This window comes from Tiliqua scincoides, chromosome 10 (genome assembly GCF_035046505.1).
Source record: "Tiliqua scincoides isolate rTilSci1 chromosome 10, rTilSci1.hap2, whole genome shotgun sequence".
Taxonomy (NCBI): Eukaryota; Metazoa; Chordata; class Lepidosauria; order Squamata; family Scincidae; genus Tiliqua; species Tiliqua scincoides.
Window position 1 is genome coordinate 13,866,524 of NC_089830.1, and position 25,276 is coordinate 13,891,799.

The window sequence follows — 25,276 nt, forward strand, 5'->3', positions numbered from 1 at the left end:
CATTGGGATCCTTGCGCCAGATCCTTAGCATGTTTTGAAGGATATATTTTTGAGCATATCATGCCAGTACTAACCAAAGGACTTTGAAAGACCATATGTCAGGTGAGTGGCCTTAGAGGTGAAAATATAAACCCCCCTCCCCCCCTCAAGTTTAGCTCGGTGTTCCTGAATTCTAAGTTCTGCAATAACCCCAAGTTTCAGCATGGAACAGATGTCAGGTACCAATCCTAATATATCTGTCATCTCCCAAAAGATACAAGAGAGGCAAACCATAAGATGCTAAGGGTTTGTGTGAAATCCATGGCTGAAATCAGTGGTTCTCAGACTTTTTTAGAACTGGGATCTGCTTTTTAGAATGGCAATCTGTCAGGGCTCATCAGAATTGATGTCATTGACCAGGAAGTAATGTCATGGCTGGAAGTGAGATCATCAGACAGGACAATTTAACACTCCTCACATGACAAAGTCAAATCAAATTAATTAAGGGTGCAATCCTAAGCCACTTTCCAGCAGTGACATAAGGGCAATGCAGTTGTGAGGTAAGGGAACAAACATTGCCTTACTTTGAGGAGGCCTCAGTGATTGCCACCCAACTGCAGGATGCAGCACTTGACCTGTTGGCAAAGCTATGCCAGTGCTGGACAGTTGGTTAGGATTTGAGCCTAAGTATATTAAAATGTTACAATAAGTATAAGTTTAAAAAGTTATTTAAACTAAAGAAGAACCCTCCTAACTTTCCCAAGCAATTGATGATCTGTTTCAAGAAAATTCCCCAAATATCCCAAAGGCTGCAATTCTGTCTGCGCTTACCCAGGAGTAAGCCCTATTGACTATCAGTGTGAAAAGCATTTACATAGTATCCTGTTGAAAGTACAGATCCATAACATTTCCCTGAATGTTTCCCTAACTGCAGTCACACACTCTTCTCTCATAGGGAAGAGAGAGATGGAGAGGGAGTTTGGCGTGAAGGAGAGAGGACTGCTCTTCTTGTTCCTCTTCTCACTCCATCTCCTTCTTTGTTTTCAAATCCAGGCATTGGGAGGAGAAAAAGGTTTAATAAAGGTTTTTTAGCAATTGCCTTGGGCAGCAAATCGGTGGGCAGAAACCAACAAATGGAGTTGGGTTCCCCCCCCCCCCACAGGGTGACCAGGTATCTTCTTTTTCCAGGACATATACTCTTTTTAACCTCGTGTCCTGGAAAAGAACTTTAATGTCCTCCTTTTCCCTGTGAGTGGGCCCCTGCAGGCAGCGCAGAACTGTCTTGTAATTAATGTTATATATAATAAATTATAAGTATTATAGTTTTGAATTTAAGAAGTAATATTGTTTTATGATTGTGCCCTAAGTGTTTAAATTAACCACATGAAATCAATACATGAATGTTCATAGCTTTTATTGTGTCATGTCCTACATTTTTCTTGGAATTCCTACATTTTGGGGTGCCTGATCCTCTTTTTGCCGTTATGACATCTGGTCACCCTCCCCGTCCACCAGTCTGCTACCTGAGGAATTCATCTCACCTGGCCTCATGGATGTTGCCCTGCCTAGGACGGCAACAGCCTCTGAGACATTTTGCTTCTGGGTACCTTAGCAGTGGCCCTTTGCTTTCCTGACAGGTTGAGACATTGCTGGAACACTTCTTTGAAAAGTGTAAAACGGAAAGGAGGGGTGAAAGCAACATGCCCTTCTTAGGTTTTGGCGTGCTTGCAAGTGAGAACGTGGTCCAAGTGGTGAACTTTCTCCTCCAGCATCCTTTCAGGTATCTATTTATTTAAAGCATTTCTCCCTCTCTGTTAGTATTTATAAAAAACCACCCATAGCAGCTATAGGAGATTTCAGCTTGTACTGCCTTGGATGGCCCATTGGGGATCTATGGGGCTTACAGTAGTGCCTAAGGGCCCAATCCTATTCAACTTTCCAGCACTGGTGTAGCCACAATGCAGCCCCAAGTTAAGGGAACAAATGTTCCCATACCTTGAGGAGGCCTTTGTGACTGCCTCCCCACCACAGTATGCAGCACATGCCCTGGTTGCACGGCTGCACCAGTACTGGAAAGTTGGATAGGATTGGGCCCTAAGTATCATGTCTCTGCACCCAGGACAAACTTAAAGCAGGGTTCCCCACCACCCTCTCTGCCTGCCTACCAGAATGAAGAATACTCTGCTCTGGAGCATCTCTACGGGTGTCCGGTCACATCTAGTTCATGGTTTAGTTTCCTAATATTTCAAACTTGATTTGTATTAGGAGCCAGGAATTGTAGCCTTGTATGCACATAGACCAGTGTTTCTCAATGTTCATCCCACACTGTACCACTTTGCATGATCCACCTATTGGAAGTACCAGCAGAAGTGATTGCCAGTTACTTCTGGGTTGAGAGGCCAGATGCCACATGACAAACACCAATCAGGAAGAGGCTCAGGGTGAACAGGAGGGCTTTTTAGAGTAGGTGAAAAGCCTGCTGCTCACTGAGCCAAGCCTCCTACTGAAGTTGGTCACATCAGTTCATTTGTCTTGCTGCCAGAAGCAGATGCCTGGGGGTCCCACAAGTACCATCAGACACAACCTCAAGTATCGCTGGTGGTACACATAGCATTGGTTGAGAAACACAGACATAGGGCGCAATCCTCACCTCTTATGTCAGTACTTTCCAGCACTGGCATAGCGGTGCCAATGGAACATGTGCTGCAACCTGCAGTTGGGTGTCACTCATGGAGGCCTCCTCAAAGTAAGGGAATGTTTGTTCCCTTACCTTGGAGCTACATGGCCCTTAGTGCTGGAAAGCACTGACATAAGGGGTTAGGATTGCACCCATAGGCTCATTATGTATGCGCATGCTTCTGTGCCTGGCTGAGATTTAGTGGCAGTTCTGTGGGCACTGGAGACCTGTACAGCCATTTTATTTTATTTTATTTTTATTGCTTAAACAGAACCCCCCAAAAATAGCATTACATGGATACATGCTTATGAGTTACATACTTAAAAAAAGGGGGTGCGGAATGTATATTTATACACACACACATATACAAAGTATCTGCATATCAACACTTCATGCAGCTTAGGTTATTATAGCAAGTAATGGCCTCCAGATCCTCAAATATATACAGTGGCGTAGCTAGGTCACTTGACAACTGGGGCCCATAAATTTTTGTCTCCTCATGCAACATAATTATTTAATTATTAATTAATCATATTAATTCTTTCACATTTTTATACCACCCTTCCTCTAAGCAGCTCAGGATGGTGTGTGTGGTTCCTCCCTTTATTTTGTCCTCACAACAACCCTGTGAGGTAGGTGAGACTGAGAGATAGTAATAGTCATGACATGAAGTGAGTAGTAATAATGGCCAGAAAATTAATGCAGTGAATATTTCCCCACAAGCAATAGATGAAATTCTGCATCAAATGGTCTCATGATGGTATTATTCCTAACATGATGGCATTATTCCTAAAAGCCACGCTTTCCAGAATTTTGGTCACTAGGGTGTCAAACCCCCCCCCCAGATGTCTCATTGGCCTGTTTTGAATTAAGGCAGTGGTTCTCTCATGTTTACACTGGGACCCACTTTTTAGAATGACAATGCCTGGGACCCACCGGAAGTGATGTCAGGAAAAATTCCTGGTCCTGATCAGTAAGTTGATGTAAAAATTGCCCTATCAGTCCAGCTACTCCATCAAAAAGATTCCCTATTGTCCCCAAAATGCCCAGCTCACAATATTGAAATACCCACAAGGCCCAAATGCTCTGACTAAAAGCCCCTCTCCGACCCTTGTCCAAGAATGATACCAGCCAGCATCTAATATCCCTCTCAGAAAACAAGCTGGCTGCAGTATGGGCCCCAAGGATGAACAGAAAGCCATAAACAATGGCAAGAAACAAATAAGGATGAAAGGGTTAGGGTAAAAGGGATGTTGATAGAGCACCAGATCCTCTGCAATGGATAGGTCTGTAAACAAAGTGTCTATGCGCGTCAAACTGCCCTTCTCAAATCAACATCCTGAACTGATAACAAATGCCAAATGTTGTTCTTTTGCCTGTTGGTCTGTTAATTTTCCCATGGATGTTCTCCTCTCTTTGTGTGCTCTTGTACCCCTCCCCTATCTAGAATACCCTATAAAACCTGCATCATTGTAGTTTTTTGGGATCCTCCACCTGTGTGTGTGGGGGTCCCGTTTGCAAACGAGTAAAGGTTTACTTTTGTCAGAAGTCCTCTGAATTCTCCTGTCTGTTGTTTGCCGCTCCAAAAATCCGAACTAACAGTGTGCCCATTTGGCATCACTATTAATCTGTAAAGTTGGATTCACTGTGCAGGCATAACTCATTGACTGCCATATGTTCTGCATCATGTATGGGAAAGCCCCTAGCTCAGTGATAGGGCACGCGCTTTGTACATAGAATGACTTGGGTTCAATCCCTGGCATCTGCTGGTAGGGCTGGAAAGTGGATTTGACCCCTCTCGGAAATGCTGAAGAACCATCGCCAGTCAGAATAGGCAATGCTAAGTGAGATGGTATCAGGCAGTTTTGCACTCTCTCTGGGATTCCAGTGTTCATGATTATTACAGTTCTTCTTGCTGAGTTACTGCTCCCTGTGGGTACATCTGACATGTAGGAATGCCAGAAGAAAGTAAGGAATCCTGGGGCTTGTAGTTTGCCAAAGAGCATGCTACATAGGGCGGCACCAAGGCTGACTCCAGGTTGGAGGGGGCCATCAGTAAGGTAGGCAGATGTTGCCACGCCTGGTCCAAGGGACCTAACTGTCTGTTTTTCAATTCACAGCGCTTGTCAGGAGCACTGGCCGGTGGTGTTTGCCTGTGCCGATACAACCCTGCTCCTTGAAGCCCTGCTGTATGAGATGCGGGGAAAGCCAGAAGAGCAGACAAGTGTGGTAAGAGTTGTGCTGTGGAACTGTGTCACGATTCCCTTCTCCCGGTAGCGTATGAGTATATCCTGCAGCTGCATGCAAGGAGAGAGAAGCCACGGGAGTTGGTACTGAGGGCAAAATCTACACACCAAAATTCACCCTGGAGAATATCAACTTCTTCAATATCAATGAATGTTAATATCCACAACAATCCAGAATATGATTTCAGGGTTTGAACCACAAGTGTGAATGACTGTCCCTCGTGCATGATGTGCTCTCCTTTTGTCAGGAAGGAAAGAGAGAACTGATTTCTGTTGGAGGGACTGCTCTTGATCTGGTATACTCTAGCACAGGGATTTTCAACCAGTGTGCCATGGCACATTGGTGTGCTGCCAGTGGTTCACAGGGGTGCTGCAGGAGTTTGGGAGAGGGTCATTTATCAGTAGGGCCGTTGGGGTGTGCAAACCCCCCACCTGTAGTGCAATGTGCCTTGTTAATTGTCCAAAAACTGATGGTGCGCCTTGACAATTTGAGCACCTTGTCAGTGTACCATGAAATGAAAAGGGTTGAAAATCTCTGCTGTTGCTGACTTCTTTGCAATGTAGCTCTCCATCCAATGCTGGGTTGTTGGCAGAGACCAAACCCCAAAAGATGCATTTTGCAGGAAAGCCGAGATCGGCAGCTTTGTATGAGACTTGAGTTCAAGACTCAGACATCAGTTAATTTAAGAAACATGCATGTGAGTTTGAGAGAATTCCGTAGCTAGTCTGTCTAGCTCCATGGCCTTTTGAGGGGAAGGGGGAGAGAGAGCAGGAAGGAAGTAAAGCCTGAGGATTGTCCTCTAGGTATGCTATACCAGAAGATAGAAAAGATAGAGAGAACACCTTATCCCACTACCATTATCTGCCTAGCCTTATGACCTCCCCGCTGGTACAGTTACAAGAGTACCACTTTGTTGCAAACTCCAATATGGGAGACCTGCCAAGAGACAATATGAAGTGCTCACTGCAGGTGAGAGATTTTTGAACTGTGGCTGAGTGAGAGACAAACCCATCTGACCCCATGGGGATGCCCTTTTCTTCAAGTCCTAGTGAAATGAGTGGAGGCTGTGAAAGAAAAAGAGGCAGGATCCATTCCTATCACTGGGGATTGTGCAGGAAACCTTCTGCCCAGCTTTCATGAACAGGAAGGTGTATTTTTCTCCCTCGGTCAGGTTTGGGCCAACCCTGCCTCAGCTGGAGTTTGGGTTGGTGAGGAAGTGAGGGGAAGGGGGTGGAGGACGAGCCCAGTCCCCGGCAGGTACCAGGCAGATTGCAGTGGAGGACTCCCCCTGCAGCTGAGAGAGATGAGCAGGTGCATACACACAGGATCTCACCCTCTGCTGCATGACATTCTGGTCCAGGACAAAGAAGAAGCTGTAAGAGCACCGGGCATCTCTTTTTCCTTTTCTCCTAGCAACATGCCACCCAAGCCATGAGGAGCTTTCTCTGTGCTGCTGCCAACAAAAGAAGGGTGAGAGAGCAGTTTCCCAAGTTGCTTCTGACATTGCTGGGGCAAATCTCGGTCTCCTTGAAGGACGGCAGCAATGTGAGGTAAGTTGTCTCTGCAAGAGATCTTTTGGGTTTTGGTGCTAGCTTTGGGATTGACCATGCCAGGTATTGAATCTGGAACACGGTGCTTGCAAGGCATGGAGGATACAACTCAGCCACGGCCACTTGCCCAGCATGTGGCCCTTTTTTCCTCTTGGACCACAGTGGCCAAACTCACTACCACCACACACAGGAAAAGCAGTTCCTGTTTGGACTACATCTTTCCATTCCACCCAGGCGCCATGTGTAATCCTCCATGATTGGGGGTCGCTCTGGGCAGTCTCATCTGCTGCCTGGCGTCCCAGAAGGCCACGTGACAGGACATTCAGGCACATGCGACTGCCCAGAGCATCTCTGTCTCCTAATCGTGGAGGACCACATGCAGCGCCCAGGCTGAACGGTAAGGTCTGCTCACCGGGCGCACAGATTTGTTGGAATCCCGGATTTGGCACCCAGGCCGGGGTTCCCTTGGACATGCGCTCATCTGGGAAATTGACCTTACAATCTCACACTCTCAAAATAAGAAGAAGATTACTCCTGAGCCAGCAACTTGTTCCATTTCTGACTTAAATGAAACTCTTGGATTCTATAGAAGTGGGACCCTTAGTCACACTCCTGGTGTATCTGTGGCAGTGACCCTCCTGGTCTTACTTCTTTTATCTTGCTTGCAGAGAGCCGCTGAAAACACTCCAGCTTCTCTGTAACATCGTGAGAATCGTGACAGAGGAAACCGAGTGCTGGGATCAGCTGAGCAGTCCTCAATCTTTTAGTGAGGGATTGTCCAGCTTAGTAAGGTAGGAGGAAGACTGCTGGGTTTCTCAAAGAGTGTCAGATAGCTGAAGTTGTGGGATGTGAATGTGCATCATTTGTCTTCCACTGACATCTTTAGTGCCTCTTTTCCTTTTTCTTTCTTTTTTTTGCATGGTCCTGTTACCTATTCCAGGATTCTCCTCTCCAGCTCACACTCCTTGGTCCCTGGCATCATTCAGTTCCTTCTGCTTATCTTTGGGGCTGAAGAGCATGCATGGCTCTATGAAACAGCAGTGATGCTCTACCACAAGGTGAGGGGTACTGCAGTAGTTGAGAGGCTTCATTAGTGGCGATGCACCCTGCAGCCTTTCCCTGGATAGGATTACGCCAGTGGTTCCCAAACTGTGAGTTGTGGCTTCCCAGGGAGCCATGAAAACCAGCTAGGGAAGCCACAGAATCTTTGTGAAAAACCTGCCTCTATAGAATTGTAGCCTTAATGGAGAGCCACGGCCAATGGCCCAGTAGATCAAGAGAGCCATCAGTCAAAAAAGTTTGGGAACCAATGGATTAGGCCATGTAACTGCTATGGAAACCAATGGTCCTAAAGATTGGTTGGCATGTGGATGGCAAATTATGGGCACCATTACAGGGCATCAAATGATCAGTTAGAGTCTACTTGTGTTTACAGAGTGGTGTGTGAATTTTATACCCTCTGGGCTGGCTTTGCCCTGAATCTCTGACCTCAAGGTCAGGGAGACAAGGCATGTGAATGACTTGGAATTCACTCTTTGAGTCTTTGCTTCAGCTTGCAGAAGAGACTGTGATAGATGTTTCTGGGTGTGTCCAGGCAACTCTATGCTCTAAACTTCTATCCATTTCCTGTTCAGTTCAACTGATGCAGTTCCTTCCAGCAAATCTTGAGAATTGTGATGGCACTGCCAATGCAAGAGTTTTCTGGCTCCGCTCACAGAAATAAAGTTCCCAGGATGCTCTGAGGAGAGGAAATGGCTTTTCACCAAATTTAAACCAGTGATATAGCTGTGCCCTCTGCATCTGTATGTGGTGGATAAAGCCATGAACACTCATCTGCAAAGAGCTCAACAAGGTGAACCAAAGTGTTCACCCCAATTAATTTGCTTCTGTTGTCCTTCTTGGGCTTTCAGTTGCTCCTGAACCGTGTGAAGGAGCTTGGAAACATCATGTCAAAAGACTCTCTCCTTCAGTGGCTGGATCATGGGAAACTCGGGGTTCGGAAGCTGAGCCTCAGAGGACTTTCTTCCCTGATCTTTGAATCTGATTTGGTAAGTCATCCTCGAAAGACAGGGATAATAAAAATGTAACTCCTCAGATAGTTGGCCGGCACATGCACAGATTCCATTCTTGCATATCCACAGGGACTTTGACAGAAGATTGCTGGGATGGGTATACTCCTCTCTGCACCTATCAGGTGGTGGGAACTCTGTAATAAAAGAAGCTGCACCCATGATAGTTCAGTTCAGTTCCTCTTTATATGTGCATTTGCTGATGTTCGAGGGGCAGAATTGCTACCTACTTCTAGTTATCTGACTCTGTTCTCATTACCTGTGAATATAGTGCTGGTGCACTGGGATGGGGAGCAGTGCAGCTAAGAGCAGGCAGGCAGGTGGGGGCAAGAGAGGTTGCATGAGGAGGAGGAGAAGAGACAGTGGCCTCCTCGTGAGCAGAAGGCAGTGTTGGTGCTCTGCAGGGGTGAGAGGAAGAGACAGTATACAGTATATGGCCAACAGTATATGGAAGGAATGGGCGTAATTGCATCCAGTCAGTTTTTTAGAAAGTTGTCTACTTTAGGTCAGTTTTGGATACCAAAGGGACTTTGGGATTGGCCCGTGGAGAATGGTTGGGCACACTTGTGTCCACTTCCTGACTTGCCCTGCCATCTTGGGCACCATCTTGGGGACTTGCCGCTGAACCTTCAGAATGGCGATGATGAGAGGCCAATGGAAGGGTACCTGAGGGCTGCTCTGGGGCAAGCCTAGGTAAGGAGCCAAGAGTCAGGTTGAGGACGAGGACAGGTGAAGCTACCCCCTTCCCACTGCTGAACTATGAGGCTTGTTGTTGGGTCAGCAACCTTGAACTAGTCAAGGGACAGCCAGCACAGAGGCGGAAGCATCAGATGTTGATGAGCCTTCGCTATCACCTAATCCTATAGACATCAGGTTCATAAAGTGCATAGAGGTTGAAGAGGTTTCCCTGGAACCGAACCCCATGTTTCCCATAGGCTCAATGATTCAGTATCTGCTAGCACGGTATCCACTCGATTTTCCAGGAACCTACCCTAGAGGATAACAAGAACTGACTGTATATATTTAAATGAGCCACCTCTTTTGTTTTAGATGAAGAGCCCCTGGTGCATACAGCTGGCTCTCTTCAATCAGCTGGGTGTGAGCGAGCCAGAAGCCCTCCCCAAAATTTTGGATGTGTTAGAGAGCACCTTGTCCTCTATCACAGGGGAGGAAGAAACCAGCTACATCAGAATGTTGTCTGCAACCTACTCTGCTCTGGTTGACCATGTGAGTGTTTTAGATTGTCATGTCAGACACTGTACAGGTGACCCATGGAGTTCCTTGGTACTGGGCACGCTATCAAGAGTGTGTGTGCTAAATTCAGGAGAAGAGACATGGGCTCCTCATCCTTGTAGCCACAGACAATGAAGGGCTAAAACCAGAAACAACATCTCCGTTGCACATTGTCACCAGTAATTTAGTGTTGGAAGAATTAGAACAGATATAAGAAAGTATTTATTTATTTATCTACCCACCCACTCAGTAACTGTAATTATTCTTTGTAACTCCTTACCACAGGATGTGGTGATGGCATCTGGCTTAGATACCTTGAAAAAGGGATTGGACAAATGTAAGGAGGAAGAGTCCATCACAGGTTACAAACCATGATTGGTGTGTGCAACCTCCTGCTTTTAGAAGCAGGCTACCTCAGAATGCCAAGTGCAAGGGAGTGGCACCAGCATGCAGTCTTGTGTGCTTCCTGAGTTATCTGGTGGGCCTGTGAAATACAGGAAATTGGACTAGATGGGCCTTTGGCCTGATCCAGCAGGGCTCTTCTTATGCTCTTATGAGATTAGAAACGTGGCAAGTATCAATCTCTGGTGACTCTTCCTATTTGTTTCCTATTTGCAGGAGGAAGCAAGCGTCCGTGCCCTAGTGATAAAGCACTTGTGGTTGCTTCGGAGCCGGAAGGGGAAACAGTGGCTCCCACATACAACAGAAGCAGCCATTTCTGAAATGGTGAACATTCTTGTTCATCTCCAGGATAAGAGTGAGGTGGTGGAGGTGAGTGGCCACCTGCGTGACTTACATTAGCAGGAGAGAGGAATCACCTCCAAGAGCAGGGACCAAGACTCTTGTTGCCGGGGGTGACCTGCCATTGACTGTTCTGGGAAATTCTCCCATGTTGTAGCTCAACTCTTGCTTGCTGTGCCCGTGGGGGAAGGATGATGCTAAGGATAGGCAGGGCAGGCCCAAGACCTCCTAAGGCAGCATGCCAAATATTGTCCCCCTTTAACTGATGATGTGCCAGTCTCTGTTCCTCCCCTTCCCCATGTTCTTGTTCAACTCTCTCCTGCCCTCCAGCTTTCTCTTCCTCTGCTCTTCTCTATCCCTTCTTCCCTTTCCAATGCAGGGAGTGGGAGGAGGAGGAGGAGGAGCAGTGGAGGTAGGCAGGCAGGCAGAGATGGGCAGCCCCACCAATCTGCGTTAGCTGGCCTCATGAATGGGCTGGCCCTGCTCAAGGGTTTCTTGTACATGTTGGCTTCGCAAGACTGACCACCGTCTTCGGCTTCATTCCCCCTGCAGGTCCTGTCTTGACTAATTTGCTTCCCTCTCTGCAGTGGCGTCACCAGGGTTTGTGTCACCCGGTGCGGGACGCCAGCGCATCACCCCTGTGATGGATCTCCCCCCATGCGACGGGGGGGGCAATGCTTTGAGTGGCATTGTACCATCACCCCACCCCCGCTGTTTTTTTTATAACTTTTGATGGAAAAGAGCTAGTTTAAGGTTTGTTTCATTGAAGTTACCTGAACTTCATACATGAAATTATGCTTTGATTGATATATAACGTGATTGTATTATTTGGAAATACAAAGATTTTAAAAATTTGGGTGAGTAGTGGTATCACTCCCCGTGCACGTCACACAGTGTGGCCCGCACCCATCTAGCAATGCCATTGCCATTGTTATATCTTGGCTTTCTGACATCAGAAAATATACAGGTCCAGTCTTGTTATACACGGATTTGACTCAGCATGAATGGCCACTGCAAATGAGAAGGAATGTGCTGATCCCTGGAGAAGGGGGAAAATGCATGCCTTTAAAATCAGTTTAAAAATCTGAACAGTTCTTTAACAATAGCCTCCTTAATGAGAGGGGAGGCAGCTGGCTGACAATCCATCAATCCTTCTCTCTCCAGGTGACCCCTCCCTTCCCCCTGAGCACATGAAAGAAAGGTGATCACTTTGCATTGGTGAAGGGAGGGGCGGAGTGAATTGGAGGACTGATTGATGGATTGTCTTCTTAATGATCTTACATCACAAAGATCAGCAAGGCTGTTTTTAAATCACCTGAGCCAAAAAACTTTTTTAATTTTTTTTAAAAATTGATTTGCTATAGTACGTTTTTTTGCCATCCACTTAAGTGCTTGGAATGGAACTCACGCGAATAATGAGGCTTCACCTGTAGATCTAGCGCATGTTTTCCAGCTCAAAGCTGACATGAAACAAACCTGTTTCCAGTCCACTCAAAGTATCTGAGAAATAACCAGTTTCCACTGTATTACTCTTTTCTTGCTAGCTAGCTAGCTGAATGCTTGAATATTTTAGTTTTCCTATGTACGTACATTTGTACTCCGACCTTTCTCTAAGGATCACACAATGGTAGACGGAGATCTAGACATTTGCCCAGCATGCTTCAGTCCTAAATAGCTCTTTGATTAACCTCTCCAGGCCTTGTGTCTTGCTGGCACATCAGGGAGAAGGCGCCCCAACTCGGGGTGATAGGGTCCTGCTGCAAACGCAGACATAGGGTACCTTACAGCCTGATGCTATGCGGCCGCTGTGCTGATTGCTCAGGGCTGAGTGCGCTTTGTCTGCTGATTCCAATGTGCTATCATGTTGGAGAGGTTAACTGTGTGTGTGTGTGTGGGGGGGGTGAGATGGTTGGCCACCTTCAGTCTCAAAAGACTATGGTATAAGCTTACAGCAGGCGGTATTCCCAGGCGGTCTCCCATCCAAGTACTAACCAGGCCTGAGCCTGCTTAGCTTCCGAGATCAGACAAGATCGGGCATGTGCAGGGTAACAGAACTCTGAAAGACGTACCCGCATGGCATGACTCCTGTGCAGGGCTATACCAGCTACTTCATGGGACTCCTATGAGCTACACAAGCTACGTTGCCAGCTTTGGAGCCACTGGGGGCATGTACAGCTCAGGAAGGGATTTTGGGATCTAACTTTATCTATCCCACCTTGCTTCCCTCCCCCCTTTTTCAACCTCTCTGATGGTGAGGTTGTGGCCAGGGACTTTCTTCAACCTGTTGGTGGTGGGGCATGGCTTTCTGGTGCACTGCTGTGCTTGTGTCAGTGCAGCACCTGTCAGGCTTCTGCACTGGTGGGGCTGCCTGTGTGCTGGTGTGTGTGACAGTATGCTGGTGTTTCCCCTGGCTAGGATTGTTTCCTGAGGTTTCCATAAGAAGCCTTCCATAGGAGAAAAATTCTTCTCCAGTGCAAAGGACGCCTTAGGACAGAGTTCTCCAAACTTTTTGGCCAGAGGGCCACATCAAATATCTGGCACGGTATTGAGGGCCGGGAAAAAAATTTAAATGTAACATTTATATAAATAAATCAGAGATGGAACTTAGATGAGTGAATAAATAATGAATGGGCTCATTCATTCAACCTCTCCGGCCCTTCAGACCAGAAGCCACCCTCCAGACGCAACCAGAGCACTGTTCCAGTCATGTTCCGCCAAGTGGGCCAGAGGCTTTCAGGGAACAAGAGGCTGGTCGTGTGCCAGATAGAGGCTCTCCATGGGCCACATATGGCCCCCGGGCCAGGGTTTGGAGGCCCCTGCCTTAGGATATGAACTTTTTTGACTCCATGTGCTGCAGGAAGCAATGGCCTATCTCAGAGTGCTGGTCCCAAGAGTGAGGAGGTACGTGAAATCCCAAAGCCACGACCTTCACTTCGTGCTCTACCATGTTGCCAAACATTTGGTAAGTCTTTGTTGCTGCCTTCCCAGGGTACCACTTTAAATCCCACCTGTTCGTCAAGAATAGAGTAGAACTACTTACAAAGCTTTATCTTACTGAGCTTTATCTCAACAAAACTCATACAGGTATAATATCATTAGCTGAGGATATTTCACCTTCAATTTTATTTCAGTGTGATGAGAATGGTCCTTTAAATTAAAGGAAAAACATCCTTTAACAATAGCCTCACTTACCATTGTAATCTCTCTCCAAGGGCTTAGAGAGGCTTCACTCCCAGGCAAGCAACCCCTGCCTTCCCCCTGGAGCACTGAAAAGAATACAAAGGGAAGTGATTATTGCCTCCCTCTTTGCATTCTTTCCCTGTGCTTCAGGTGAAGGGAAGTGTCACTGCCTAGGAGTGAGGCCTTTCTAAGCACCTGGAGAGAGAGAGAGAGAGAGAGAGAGAGAGAGAGAGAGAGAGAGAGAGATTGTCTGCTTTCTGCTTCTGCTCTCCCTCACAATGTTAAGTGAAGCTGTTTTTAAACCACTGAGAAAAGGGACATTGTTTTTTAAATGGATTTCATTTAGCATGATTTTTGGCATCCGCAGGGATTCTCAGAACGGAACCCTCATGGATGCCAAGACTCAACCTGTATAAATTTTCTCATATACCATGGGGAATTTCCACATCACACTATAAGGTAGTATGATGTTCGTTGTCCCATAGTCCTCTAGTGAAATTCATAGATGAGCATGGATTTGAACCCAGGTCTGCTTAGTCTACATCCAACTTCATGGGTTTCACTAGTTTATTTGTGATAGAAGGGTGGTAGGATCAGTACAGAGTGTTCCCTTTGCACAAATATGCCTGATGCCAGTTCTCATTGTTATTTTCTGCAAGACCAAGACCTACAGCCCAGATCTCATTAGGGGTGCTGCTCTGAGCTGTGTGTTCCATCCTTGTGTGAAGGAGGCAGCAATATTCAAGGTGGCAGCTTGCTTTGTGGGTAAGTCAAGGAGCATCCCTCACTTCAGTGCTGAACATCAGCCCCCACCCGTTTCTCTAATCCAATAAGCAGTGTGACTGTTTCAAAGACACCCCCTCTTTTTCACCTGGCAGATCCTCCCAAACTGCAGAGCACCCCTGAAAACCATCCTAATTGTTGGAGACGATTTTTGCTTGTTTGTATTTTGGCAAAAGTGTATTTTGGCTTAAAAAACATTAGGTCAGCATTTGGCTGTGCGAGAACTTGTGATATCTGGGTGACTGAACAGAGAAGTCCCTTTGATTCAACAGGTCTCTTGGTGCAGAAACTAGAACCCAGTGCCAGGAACAGGGGACCACTGGCTTCTCTACAAGAATAGTTTATACAAGTGGTTCCCAAACTGTGGGTCAGGACCCACTGGTTGGTTGTGACCTGATGTTTGGTGGGTTTTATGTAGGAACATAAAACGGGTCATTTCCCCTTAAGGGGAGTGACCTAGTAATGGATGCCCCAGCAGTGCCACAGTAAACCAAAAGTCACTCCAATCTTCAGATCGGAGTGAAATGAAGCTTGGGGGAGACCCGCAGAGAGAGCTGCAGGCCTCTCGGACCCTCTCCAAGGCTGGCAGACCCCCTCAGGTACGCAAGCCTCTGGGTGCCTGCGGCACCACTACCACTGCGGCGCCACTGGGGCACATCCCCTCTCTCAGTCCCTGCCACTTACAAGCAGTTCTTGGACTCCCAGTGAGTTTGAGAACCGCTGAGCTATTTTCTCAAGCCCTGAGGCTATTCAAAAATCAGATACTGTAGTTACATATTACCCTACAAAGAGCCCAACTGCTGCAGTTTGCAAGCACGTGTAAATATAGGGAGATAAATGTTTCAGGGTCTTTTTCTGGTTATTATCCCTTATAAATAAATAGATTTTTCTTTCTAGACCTCTTTTTTTAAAGTCTGGTAAACCTAAGTGGGTCCTGATAGAGTATCGTTTAAAAAAGTGGGTCCTAATGCTTAAAAGATGCCCCTTGTTTATTGCCTCTCGGTACAGTACATGTGCCCCACAGGGAGAACACTGGTCTCAGCTCACAACCTCCTAAGGCAGTGACTCTCAAACTACTAGCACCAGGACCTCCTTTTTAGAATGAGAATCTATCAGGACCCACCGGAAATAATGTTCTGAAGTGACATCATCAAGCAGGAAAATCTTTCTTTCTTTATTTATTTTAATAAATGCAAATACAAACAAATTAAAAAGAATAAAGATATTACAAGTTGTGTGGCAAGTGTGGAGATCTCAAACTACATTTTTTTGTTCTATTACTACAAATCATACAAAAAAGTTAGTCATCACATCTTAAACAATCTACACTTATTTAAAATGTACATTTTCAAAAGAAAAAGAAAAATGAGAAAAACATAAAAGTTAAATCCCCTATCTACTCATCAAAGCCATAGATTATTTGACCCACTCTCCCTTCAATGCGCAGGAAGTCCATGAATGGTTTCCAATTGTCCATAAAAGTTTTTACTGGCTTATCTTTAAGAAGTATTGTAAGTTTATCCATTTCTGTCAAATTCAATACCTTTAGCCAGTGTTCTTCCACTACAGGTATCTCTGGAACTTTCCAGTATTTGGCATACAATATTCTTGCAGCAGTTGTCATCTATAAAAACATAGTTTCATAGTCTTTCTGAATTGAATCATCCAATATTCCCAACAAAATACTGTCTTGTTTCATCTGTAAATTTACCTTAAATGTCAACTGCATTTGCTGGTCTATCAAAGTCCAATATATTTTTGCTTTTGTACAAGTCCACCACATATGGTAGAACATTCCTTCTTGTCTTTTACACTTCCAACATCTATTTGGTATATTAATACATTTTTGCCAGTTTACCTGGAGTCAGACACCATCTATACATCATTTTATAAAAGTTCTCTAAGATTTGCATTCAATAAGCAGGAAACGTTTTCACAGTCATAGGCTGCAATCCTACCCGTGCTTATCCAGGAGTAAGTCCCATTTACTGTGTTACATTCTAGCCTGTAAAAAGTACAAGTTTGTCACATTTCCCCAAATGATAGCATCAAGTCTAATATAGTAAAAACAAAATATTGAAATGATATGGGGAGCCACCTGTAATTGGCTCTCGGTTCACCTAGTGGGTCCTGACCCACAGTTTGAGAAACACTGACCTAGGGAGATCTCTGGCAGTCCTAGGTGCTGTCTTGACAGTCCAAGAATCAACATTCCGTCCATTGTCGATGGCAACACCATGAAGGAAGTCCCAAAAGGCATCCCCTGAGCACTGAAGCTGTCCTTCAAGATGGGTCTCTCCAGAGGTCTCATGGCACTTTACAACCACTTCAGAGCACTCCCTCATAAGCTAATACTGATTCAGGTTGGTTTTCCAAGAGTAACTTCCTATTTATTCCACTGTCTCTCTAGGACACCTGGCTCATATTAATGGGAGCTTCCTAAGAGAAGAAGATTTTCCTGCCTACTTCATGTGTAAGTGAGGAGTGCAGCTTTGCCCTTTAATAAACTCCCTATATTTTTTAAGGATTTTGTGGTCCAAGTTCATCCAGGAGGGAGCAGGTTCATCACTGGTCTCTGATAATCTCATTACATGACTGTTTTAACTTCCAGAAGAAAAGGAACCCACTAGATTTTGGGGCTCTCTGTTCACCAAGGAGGGAGGGTCCCCAAGGTAGCCTCCTTCTGACTCAGCTCCCTAGATGGCAGAGAAAGCTATCATTTTTTCCCAGTTAATCCCAAACGGACCAATAGGAAGAATAGAGTGGACAGCAAGAGATCAAGGGCCGTCACTAACTGCTAGGCTTTGAGTCCTTTTAACCCTTCTCTTTCATCACAATTTACATTCAAATCCACATTTTTTAAGGGGAGGGGAACAAAAATAGTGCACAATTATTGTGTACCTTGGTACCTGTTGATTTTGTTTTGCTTTTCTATTGACCTTATTGGGGGGGGGGGTTGTTTAAACTTCATGATTTATTTATTGTATTTTGATATATTTTTAAGTTCATTGTAATTTGTTTTTTTCTGGAATTTTAATTTGTGATTGTGACCCACCCTGGACTTCCTGTTGTTCTGGAGAAGGGCAGGATAGAAATCTATTGAAAAAATAAATAAAAATTACGTGAAGCTGTCTTTTTCTGCCCACTCATAAGGCACAGTTAGATAGAGAGGTCAAAAAGCAGAGAGGGCAGTGGTGGCTTGGGATGGACTGAGGAAGTTGGAAAGAAAAGGGGATTTCCCGTGCATGGAGATAGGCACAAACAAATAAGAGAACAAAACAGACTTTGTAGTTAAAAGAAGAAAAAGGTCCAGCAGGCATCTCTGATTGATTGGCCTTCTCTCTCACCCATTCAGGTCTTGAAAGCAGGGATGTCAATGAGGAAGGCAAAGTGGTTGGTGCTGCCACCAAGGCCATTTTACAGCGGGTCTTCATCAAGCACAGCAAAAAAGGCATCCAGGGCTTTATGTGCCACTGTGCCAGGCTGTGTTTGCCAACTGGAAAGCACCCACCAGAATACTACAGGGAAGATCTGGTGAGTACAGTATGTGCTTTGAATTCGCAATCAGTCAAATACCTGCAGAATCATGACCATGGCTGATGTGGAAGTATAAACCAGATTTAGGCCCTGGAATTCAGCAGTGTCGGAATGAGTGTTCTGGTGTCACTAGGTGCTTTCTGTCTGTCACAGAAGGGAGCATATCACATATTAGCATAATACTTCATTAGCTCCTAAAGTCTTGACTGGAATTCAGACTCCTGAGAGTCTAAATAAAAAATGCCCATCTAAACACCTGGCAGAGTGTGAAAATTGACATATTAATTAATTAAAAAATACAATTTTCTGTTGAGCCCTGAAGCTAAATACTCTCTTAACAAAAGACAGAAGAAAAGAGGGAAGACCCTTTGATTCAGCAGCACAAGGAAGATTTTGACACAAATGATTTCGTGCAAGGAATTGTTGGCCTTGGTCTCCTCTGCTCACCCTTTTCCTTCTTCTCTTTATTTCTTTGCCTCTCTTTTGCACTGTCTCTCTGTCTGCCTCTGCCAAATTCCCTCCTGTTTCCCTTACTCTTTGCAAGATCATCCGCTCCCTAGTCTGATCATGTAAGAGGGTCACCTTGGGCAGTCATTCTCTGAACACCTTGGGTGCCATCTGTGCTGAGGTGGGGTGGGCTACTTCTGCTGAGAGGATCTCCTTGGCTGTGGTGCCCTACCTGTCAAATGCTCTCCCAATGGAAGCTCATCTGGTTTCTACCTTGTCTGATTGGGTACCAGGCAATAACCATTTTTATTTTGCAAGGTGCTTAACTGGGTTAGAATAGATGGTTTTAGTGCTGCCACTTTATCTGCTGTTTTTATCTTTGTGTTGCCTCACTGTTAGGAGGTAATTTGTTTTCTTATTAAATTTACTTTTAAACATTTCTATCCTGCCTTCCTTGCCTCTAAAAAGCAAACCAACAAAGAAAAAAATGAATTAAAAAGCAAAACAATATAGACAGTGTTGGTTGCCATTACTGAGTTAGGTGATCAGTGGCCGTGCACTGAGCAGGGGTTTGAAATAAGAGCCCAATCCTAAACCCTCCGAGCAATGGCACTGGGTGTCACAAACGTACTATAAGGCACATCTACATCACCCAGTGAGGAATGTCCATGAGCCCTGGGCCTCAGCGCCAAGTAGAGATGCCAGGGGTGTTGACAACCTACAGTCTCGAAAGACTCGGGTATCGCGCTCTGAATGGTGGTTCTGGAACAGCGTCTAGTGTGGCTGAAAAGGCCGATTCGGGAGTGACAATTCCTTCCACACCGGGAGCAAGTGCAGTCTGTCCCTGGTCTGTCTCCCTGGCTGTGGGCCTTCCTTCTTTGCCTCTTTGCCTCAGTCTGTTGGCCAAGTGTCTCTTCAAACTGGGAAAGGCCATGCTGCACAGCCTGCCTCCAAGCGGGCCGCTCAGAGGCCAGGGTTTCCCACCTGTTGAGGTCCACTCCTAAGGCCTTCAGATCCCTCTTGCAGATGTCCTTGTATCGCAGCTGTGGTCTACCTGTAGGGCGCTTTCCCTGCAGGAGTTCTCCATAGAGGAGATCCTTTGGGATCCGGCCATCATCCATTCTCACGACATGACCGAGCCAATGCAGGCATCTCTCAGGACTGTGTTGTTTGGAACTTTGTCCTGCCAGGTGATGCCGAGGGTGCGCCGGAGTCAGCGCATGTGGAAAGCGTTCAGCTGCCTCTCCTGTTGTGAGCGAAGAGTGCACCCAAAGGTAAGTCACGACCCCAGGTGGTGGTGCAGGTTTTTGGGGAGGGGGAAGGCATTCCGGGGCGGGGTGCAGGAGTGACAGGCCCAGGGAGGGGTGGGACTGGTGAAGATTCTTTCCTCCATGTCAGGCTGCAAAGTGGCGGTTCAGCCAGCACAGACTTGAGTAGCCCCATTGCGGGGCCTGTGCCCTGGCTTGCCCCTGCTCTTCAAGTTCCCTTCCAACTCTAACAGCATATGCTTCTTCCATTCTTCAAATGAATAAAATCATTCCTCATCTTTCCAGGAGCTCCCTGCTGGATCTCAATTGGATCCCTGCAAATGACACACGGAAGCTGACACCTGTGCCCAGCGGCAGTCTTCCGTCCCTTCTCTCCCTCCTGTAGTTCACCAGGTGAGCCGGCAGATTTTTCAAAGCACACTTGGAGCTTGATTGGCTCTTCTTGTTTCACAGACTGCTAAGCAGCACTGCTGCCACCTTTTTCTCTGGCTGTGCTCCTGGGCTTGTCTTAGGAGCACAAAGATCTCCCATTTCCTTTCTGATGGTCAGAGCAGAGCCCTTGACGAAGGCTGGGAAGGTCCGTGGATGTTCAGAAGCAAGAGTTGGCTAAACCCCTAAAAGAGACAAAGGGCACAATCCTAACCGTGCCTTGGGCCACAAGTTTATTGCGCCGGCCCGGGAGGGTCGCTAACGTGCCAGAAGCCACAAGGAGATGCGCCAACACATGGAGGCTGAATCCAGCCTCTGTGGCGGCTTCCCTGCTGAGTCTTGCGATGGCCTGGGTGGGCCGATGCAAGAGTGAAAGGTAGGCGTGGGGGAGGCAGGGGGCATCAGGGAGGAGGCAGGACAGAGGCATTCCTGGGTGGGGTGTGGGTGAGCAGTGGGCAGACCCGGGGGTGGGTGGGGGTGGGCGGGCAGAGAGAGGGAGTTGGGCTGGGATCCGGCAGTTATGCCAGATCCCAACCCCTGTTCCCAGGGAGAACGGAGCAGTTTGAAGCCACTGCGCTCTCCTCCAGAGGTGGCACAAATTCAAGGAGACCCATACTGGCCAGCAGCTGTTACCCAGGGGTAAAGCGAGAGACAAGGGCAAGGATGGGAGAGTGGAGGCAAATGTAGGGGTAAGAGCTAATAAATAGGCCAGGCCTGAGTAGATCTGGGATGGGATGGGCACATTGGTGTGGGTTCCGTCCCCCTTCTTGAGTTTTCAGCCTCTCTGCTCCTCTTTCTTGCAGATCCCCCTGTCGTCATGCTGTCGGTGCGGCCGCAAACGGTCGCCGAGGGTGGCAAAGTGAGCTTTCTCTGCACGGCCACCTCCAACCCGGAGCTGACAGGCGACAGGTAAAAAGACCAACAGACTCCAACCTCCCAGAGATCACACAGCAATAGTGATGTTGCTGCGATGCCCTCTACTGGCAGCTTTGGGGATTGCAATGAGCCGGGCTCGTCTGATGCCAGTGCATGCCTTCGCAGGTGGGCCAAAGGAGGTGTGCCCATTCCGGAGGCCAACGGGGACAGCTATGAGGCGATAGTCAATCAATCGTTTTTCATGGAGCCCGTGTCATGCGAGGTCTCGAATGCCGTCGGCAGCACACTGGTGGATGTGCATTGTAAGTGAAGGAGGCAGGTTGGGTCTGTGTATCCTGGGATAGGTGGGAACACTTTGGAAGAGGAGGATGGACAAGGAGATGACGAGGGTGACCTTGGTGCCAGATTGGTGCCAGATACTGAGTGTGGGCAGGTCAGATGTGGGGCTCCCCCCGCCAGGATCTTCTCTCCTGTAACCCCACTTGCCGTTCCAGCAGGTAGACCTCAAAGGCCTCCCACCTGCGACCATCATCGTGGTAAAATTAGGCATTTGTGCCATATTTTTGACACATTCACAGCTGGGTTTGCACCCAATTAGAGCGAGGTGACTAATATATCCATTACCTTTGCATCAATTTGCATATGAGTAAAAATAACCATTTCTGAAGCAAGAAAGCATGCTTAATTTGTTTTTTTATATTATGCACACGGATCAAGACCCTTAACTGACTATAAAGCTACCCCCAATTAATTTTATAAGTACTTGTATGAAGCAGCACAGGCAGATGTGTATCTACATACAAATTTTTTGAAAACAAACTATTTAATACATGCATAAACACACGTTCAGTCACACTATTGAAGACAACAGTGTATAAAACTGCAGATTTTAAGAAGAATGTTTAATGAACTGCTTGTCAACCAAAAAGCCATTCACAAAGAAGGCAAGCGCTGTCTTTAAAAGAAAAAAAAAGAAAATTCACTCCTGGGACCTTCTGCATGGAAAGCAGGTCTCTACTACTGAGCGATGGGCCCCCCTAACCCCTGTTTTCCTCTTTTTTCCTGCAGTTGGAGCCCGCCTTATCTCCCAGCCCAAGCCCCTGACTGTAGGTGTTGGTTCTGATGCCTCTTTCACCTGTACCTGGGCGGGGAGTCCACCTCTCACCCTAGCCTGGACCAAGAAGGGATCTAGTGTGGTCAGTGACTTAAACCAGGAGTTCAGGTTCCCAAGTTGTGTGTAATTTACCAAACACAAATCTGGGAACACCAACCTCTACCCCCTCCTGTTGTCTCGTAGCACAGTGGGCCAGGTGGAAGACCATGGTGGTAGTAAGACAGATATAGAACCTTTGCTTTATTCTGACTGTCTGCCAAGGTCAACGGGGGGCACCCCTTTCTGCCTTCCTCCCCACCTGAACTGAGCCTGTGAACACACAGGACACAGTTTTGGTTGTGGCACCAGGAGACCCACCCACTTTGAATCCTCAGAAAAATTGTGAAGCCCTTCTGTCCAAACAGGCCTTCAGTTTAGGATGTTCTGTTCCCTGGTTAGATAACTGAGGCCGGGTATCCTTTTTTGGGCTGGAAAAAGAGCACTGATCCCTTCATTTCAGTAAATAAATCTGAATTCACTTGTACCCACAGGTGTTGATCAATGGAAACGCGCTACACCTTAAGGCTGTGACGCAGGAAGATGCCGGCATGTACGTCTGCAAAACCATCGTGCCACGCATTGGAGTGGCTGAGAAGGCAGTAGCTGTGAATGGTGAGGGGTCTTGGAACCAGGTCATGCACAGCAACCTATTGCAGTGAGCCTGGCGGAAATCTGACCAGACCTGATTGCATCCGTCATTTTTGTCTTTTCCTCAGGGCCGCCCATTATCGGGGCGGAACCAAGCCTGCAGACTGCAGTGGGGGCCAAGGCACGGCTGGAGTGTTTGGTGGGGAGCGTCCCACCCCCCGACAGGATTGTAAGTGCTTGACTCGCCTTTGCCCTCCACCCTCATGCCTTAACCAGGCCTGAATGTACCAGATGGTCCTCCTTATCCATGGAGTTGTGATCCATGGAGTTGACTCAACATGGATTGCAAGCCCACACTGGAGCAGCAACTGTTGCCCTGCACATGCCTGATCTCATCTGATCTCGGAAGCTAAGCAGGGTCAGGCCTGGTTAGTACTTGGACGGGAGACCGCTTGGGAATACCGGGTGCTGTAGGCTTCTACCATAGTCTTTCGAGACTGAAGGTTGCCAACCACTGGAGGACCTCAGAGGACCTCCCAGGCATGACTGGAAGTCGTGTCTAGGAGGTCTTCTGAGTTCAGCCGGAGCCTTTGGAGAGGCACTTCCAGGTTTTCACAAAATGTCTTTCTGAAGACTCTGGCTGACCTTCTGAGGTGCGAGGAGGTAGCCTGCAGTGTTCCTGCACCTCATAAAGCCTCCTGGAGACCTTCTGGAGTCCTGAAGGCACCCCTGGTTTTCAACCAAAGCTGGAAGTGCATTTCAAAGACCTTCTGAGGCCTGGGCAGGCTGTGTACAACCTCCCCTCACCTCAGAAGGCCAGCCCCAGTCTTTGGAAAGGCAGTAGGGTATGTCATATGCAAAAGAAACCAGATATTATTTGTGAAGTTGGATGAAAAGGTGGAATGCATGTGTGCCAAAGTAGTTAGAATGTACAGATATTGAACCCATGATTTTAAACCCACACTGCTTAGTTCAGGGTTCTTAACCCTTTTACTATTACAGACCCCCCACCCCCCATAGATTGCCCAGTGTGTCCCCATACCTTCTTCACTAGTCTGTAGGAATCAGCATCATCACCAGTCCTATTAGGTACCACTATTTTGTCAGCAGCGGGGTTCTACTTTACATATGGATAGCAAGGATCAGAATGCCTCAATCTGCATTGACAGTGGTGATACTTAATAATCTTATCCATATAAATAATGGTAATCACCTAATCTAACAACAATTTTTTTAAATTGTTCAGAGATTGAGAGCACAATCCTAACCAAGTCTACTCAGAAGTAAGTCCTATTTTGTTCAATGGGGCTTACTCTCAGGAAAGTGTGGTTAGCATTGCAGCCATCATCTTCTACCTGTCCAGGCTTCTGATTTGCCCTCCTGTCTCTTTGCAACAGGCCTGGTCGTGGGGTGAATGGGTGCTGGATGCTGGCTCGCTAGATCGGTTCACGGTGGACACCATGGTGACCGACCAAGGGGTGCTCTCTGCTTTGCTGATCGACCCAACGCATGACAGCGACTTCACCTTGGCCTACAACTGTACCGCATGGAATCGCTTTGGCGCACGTTCCGCTACCGTCAGCTTGTGCCGCCAAGGTAAGATTCCCCATCCCCCTCTACTAATTTTACCAGGAACAAGCTTCATGGTGAACTCACTGGGGCCCCGCCAGATCTCCTGTTTTCAAAGCAGAGAGATCCAAGTGCAGAGCCCAGCAGAGCAGTGAAACTCACCTTAGCAAGCCACTGTCTCTCTGTACAGCATACTTTGGCAGGGATTGTTGGGAGAAGAAAAGGGGATAATCTCCAGCTTGAGACTGAGGTCCTGGAGGGGGAGGGCAGAATACTGATGTGACACAACATGACCTTGACTTTCATCCCCCCTTGGGCAGTGGTTCCCAAACCTTTCCAACTAGCAGTTCCCTTGACCTACTGGGCCATTGGCCACAGCTCCCCATTAGGGCTACAATCCTATAGTGTATAGGGTGGCAGATTTTCACCAGGATTCTGCATCTCCCCTGGCTGGATTCCATGGCTTCCCAGGGAGCCTCAGTTTGGGAATCACTGCACTTGACGTTCATCACTTTGCTCTTTCAGCTGTGTTCAGCCTGGGCTGATGCAAGCCTCTGGGCTGGGCGGGAAGGAAGGTGGGGAGGGAGGCATTCCTGGGTGGGGGGAGGGCGGGCGGTGGGCAGGTGGGGAGCGGGAGGCGGGGCTGGGAAGTTTCCTCTTGCCTCTGGCTGGGCCGCCTTGGGCCCGTCCTGTGCTGGATACAACGCAAGCCTCTTGGCTTGCCTGTTCCAGCGCAGGGTAGGATTGCAACCAAAAAAGTTATGTTTTTTTGCTGGCCAAAATAAATTTTCAAGCTAAGTCTGTGCTTTGACATCCGTCCATTTTTGACTTGCATTCGTGCTCTGGTCCCCAACCAGAAGAAAGCACAAGGTATCATTTAAGATGGCATGAAATCAAATGCCAGTAATTAAAGGCATGAATTCTCCCCGCAGAGGTCTCGTCCGTCCTGA

General features: G+C 47.2%; 1 protein-coding gene and 1 pseudogene across 1 annotated transcript; both read left to right on the forward strand.

Moving 5' to 3' along the window:
- Positions 1 to 20,951: 20,951 nt before the first annotated feature.
- Positions 20,952 to 24,337, forward strand: LOC136661185 (kin of IRRE-like protein 1; the record flags this gene model as incomplete). Its single annotated transcript, XM_066638223.1, has 6 exons — positions 20,952 to 21,049; positions 21,182 to 21,318; positions 22,085 to 22,212; positions 22,661 to 22,781; positions 22,886 to 22,986; positions 24,155 to 24,337. Coding segments are annotated over 6 exons (768 nt in total), but the record flags the coding sequence as incomplete, so codon positions are not given.
- On the forward strand, positions 23,118 to 23,234 carry LOC136661971 (5S ribosomal RNA; annotated as a pseudogene).
- Positions 24,338 to 25,276: the final 939 nt, after the last annotated feature.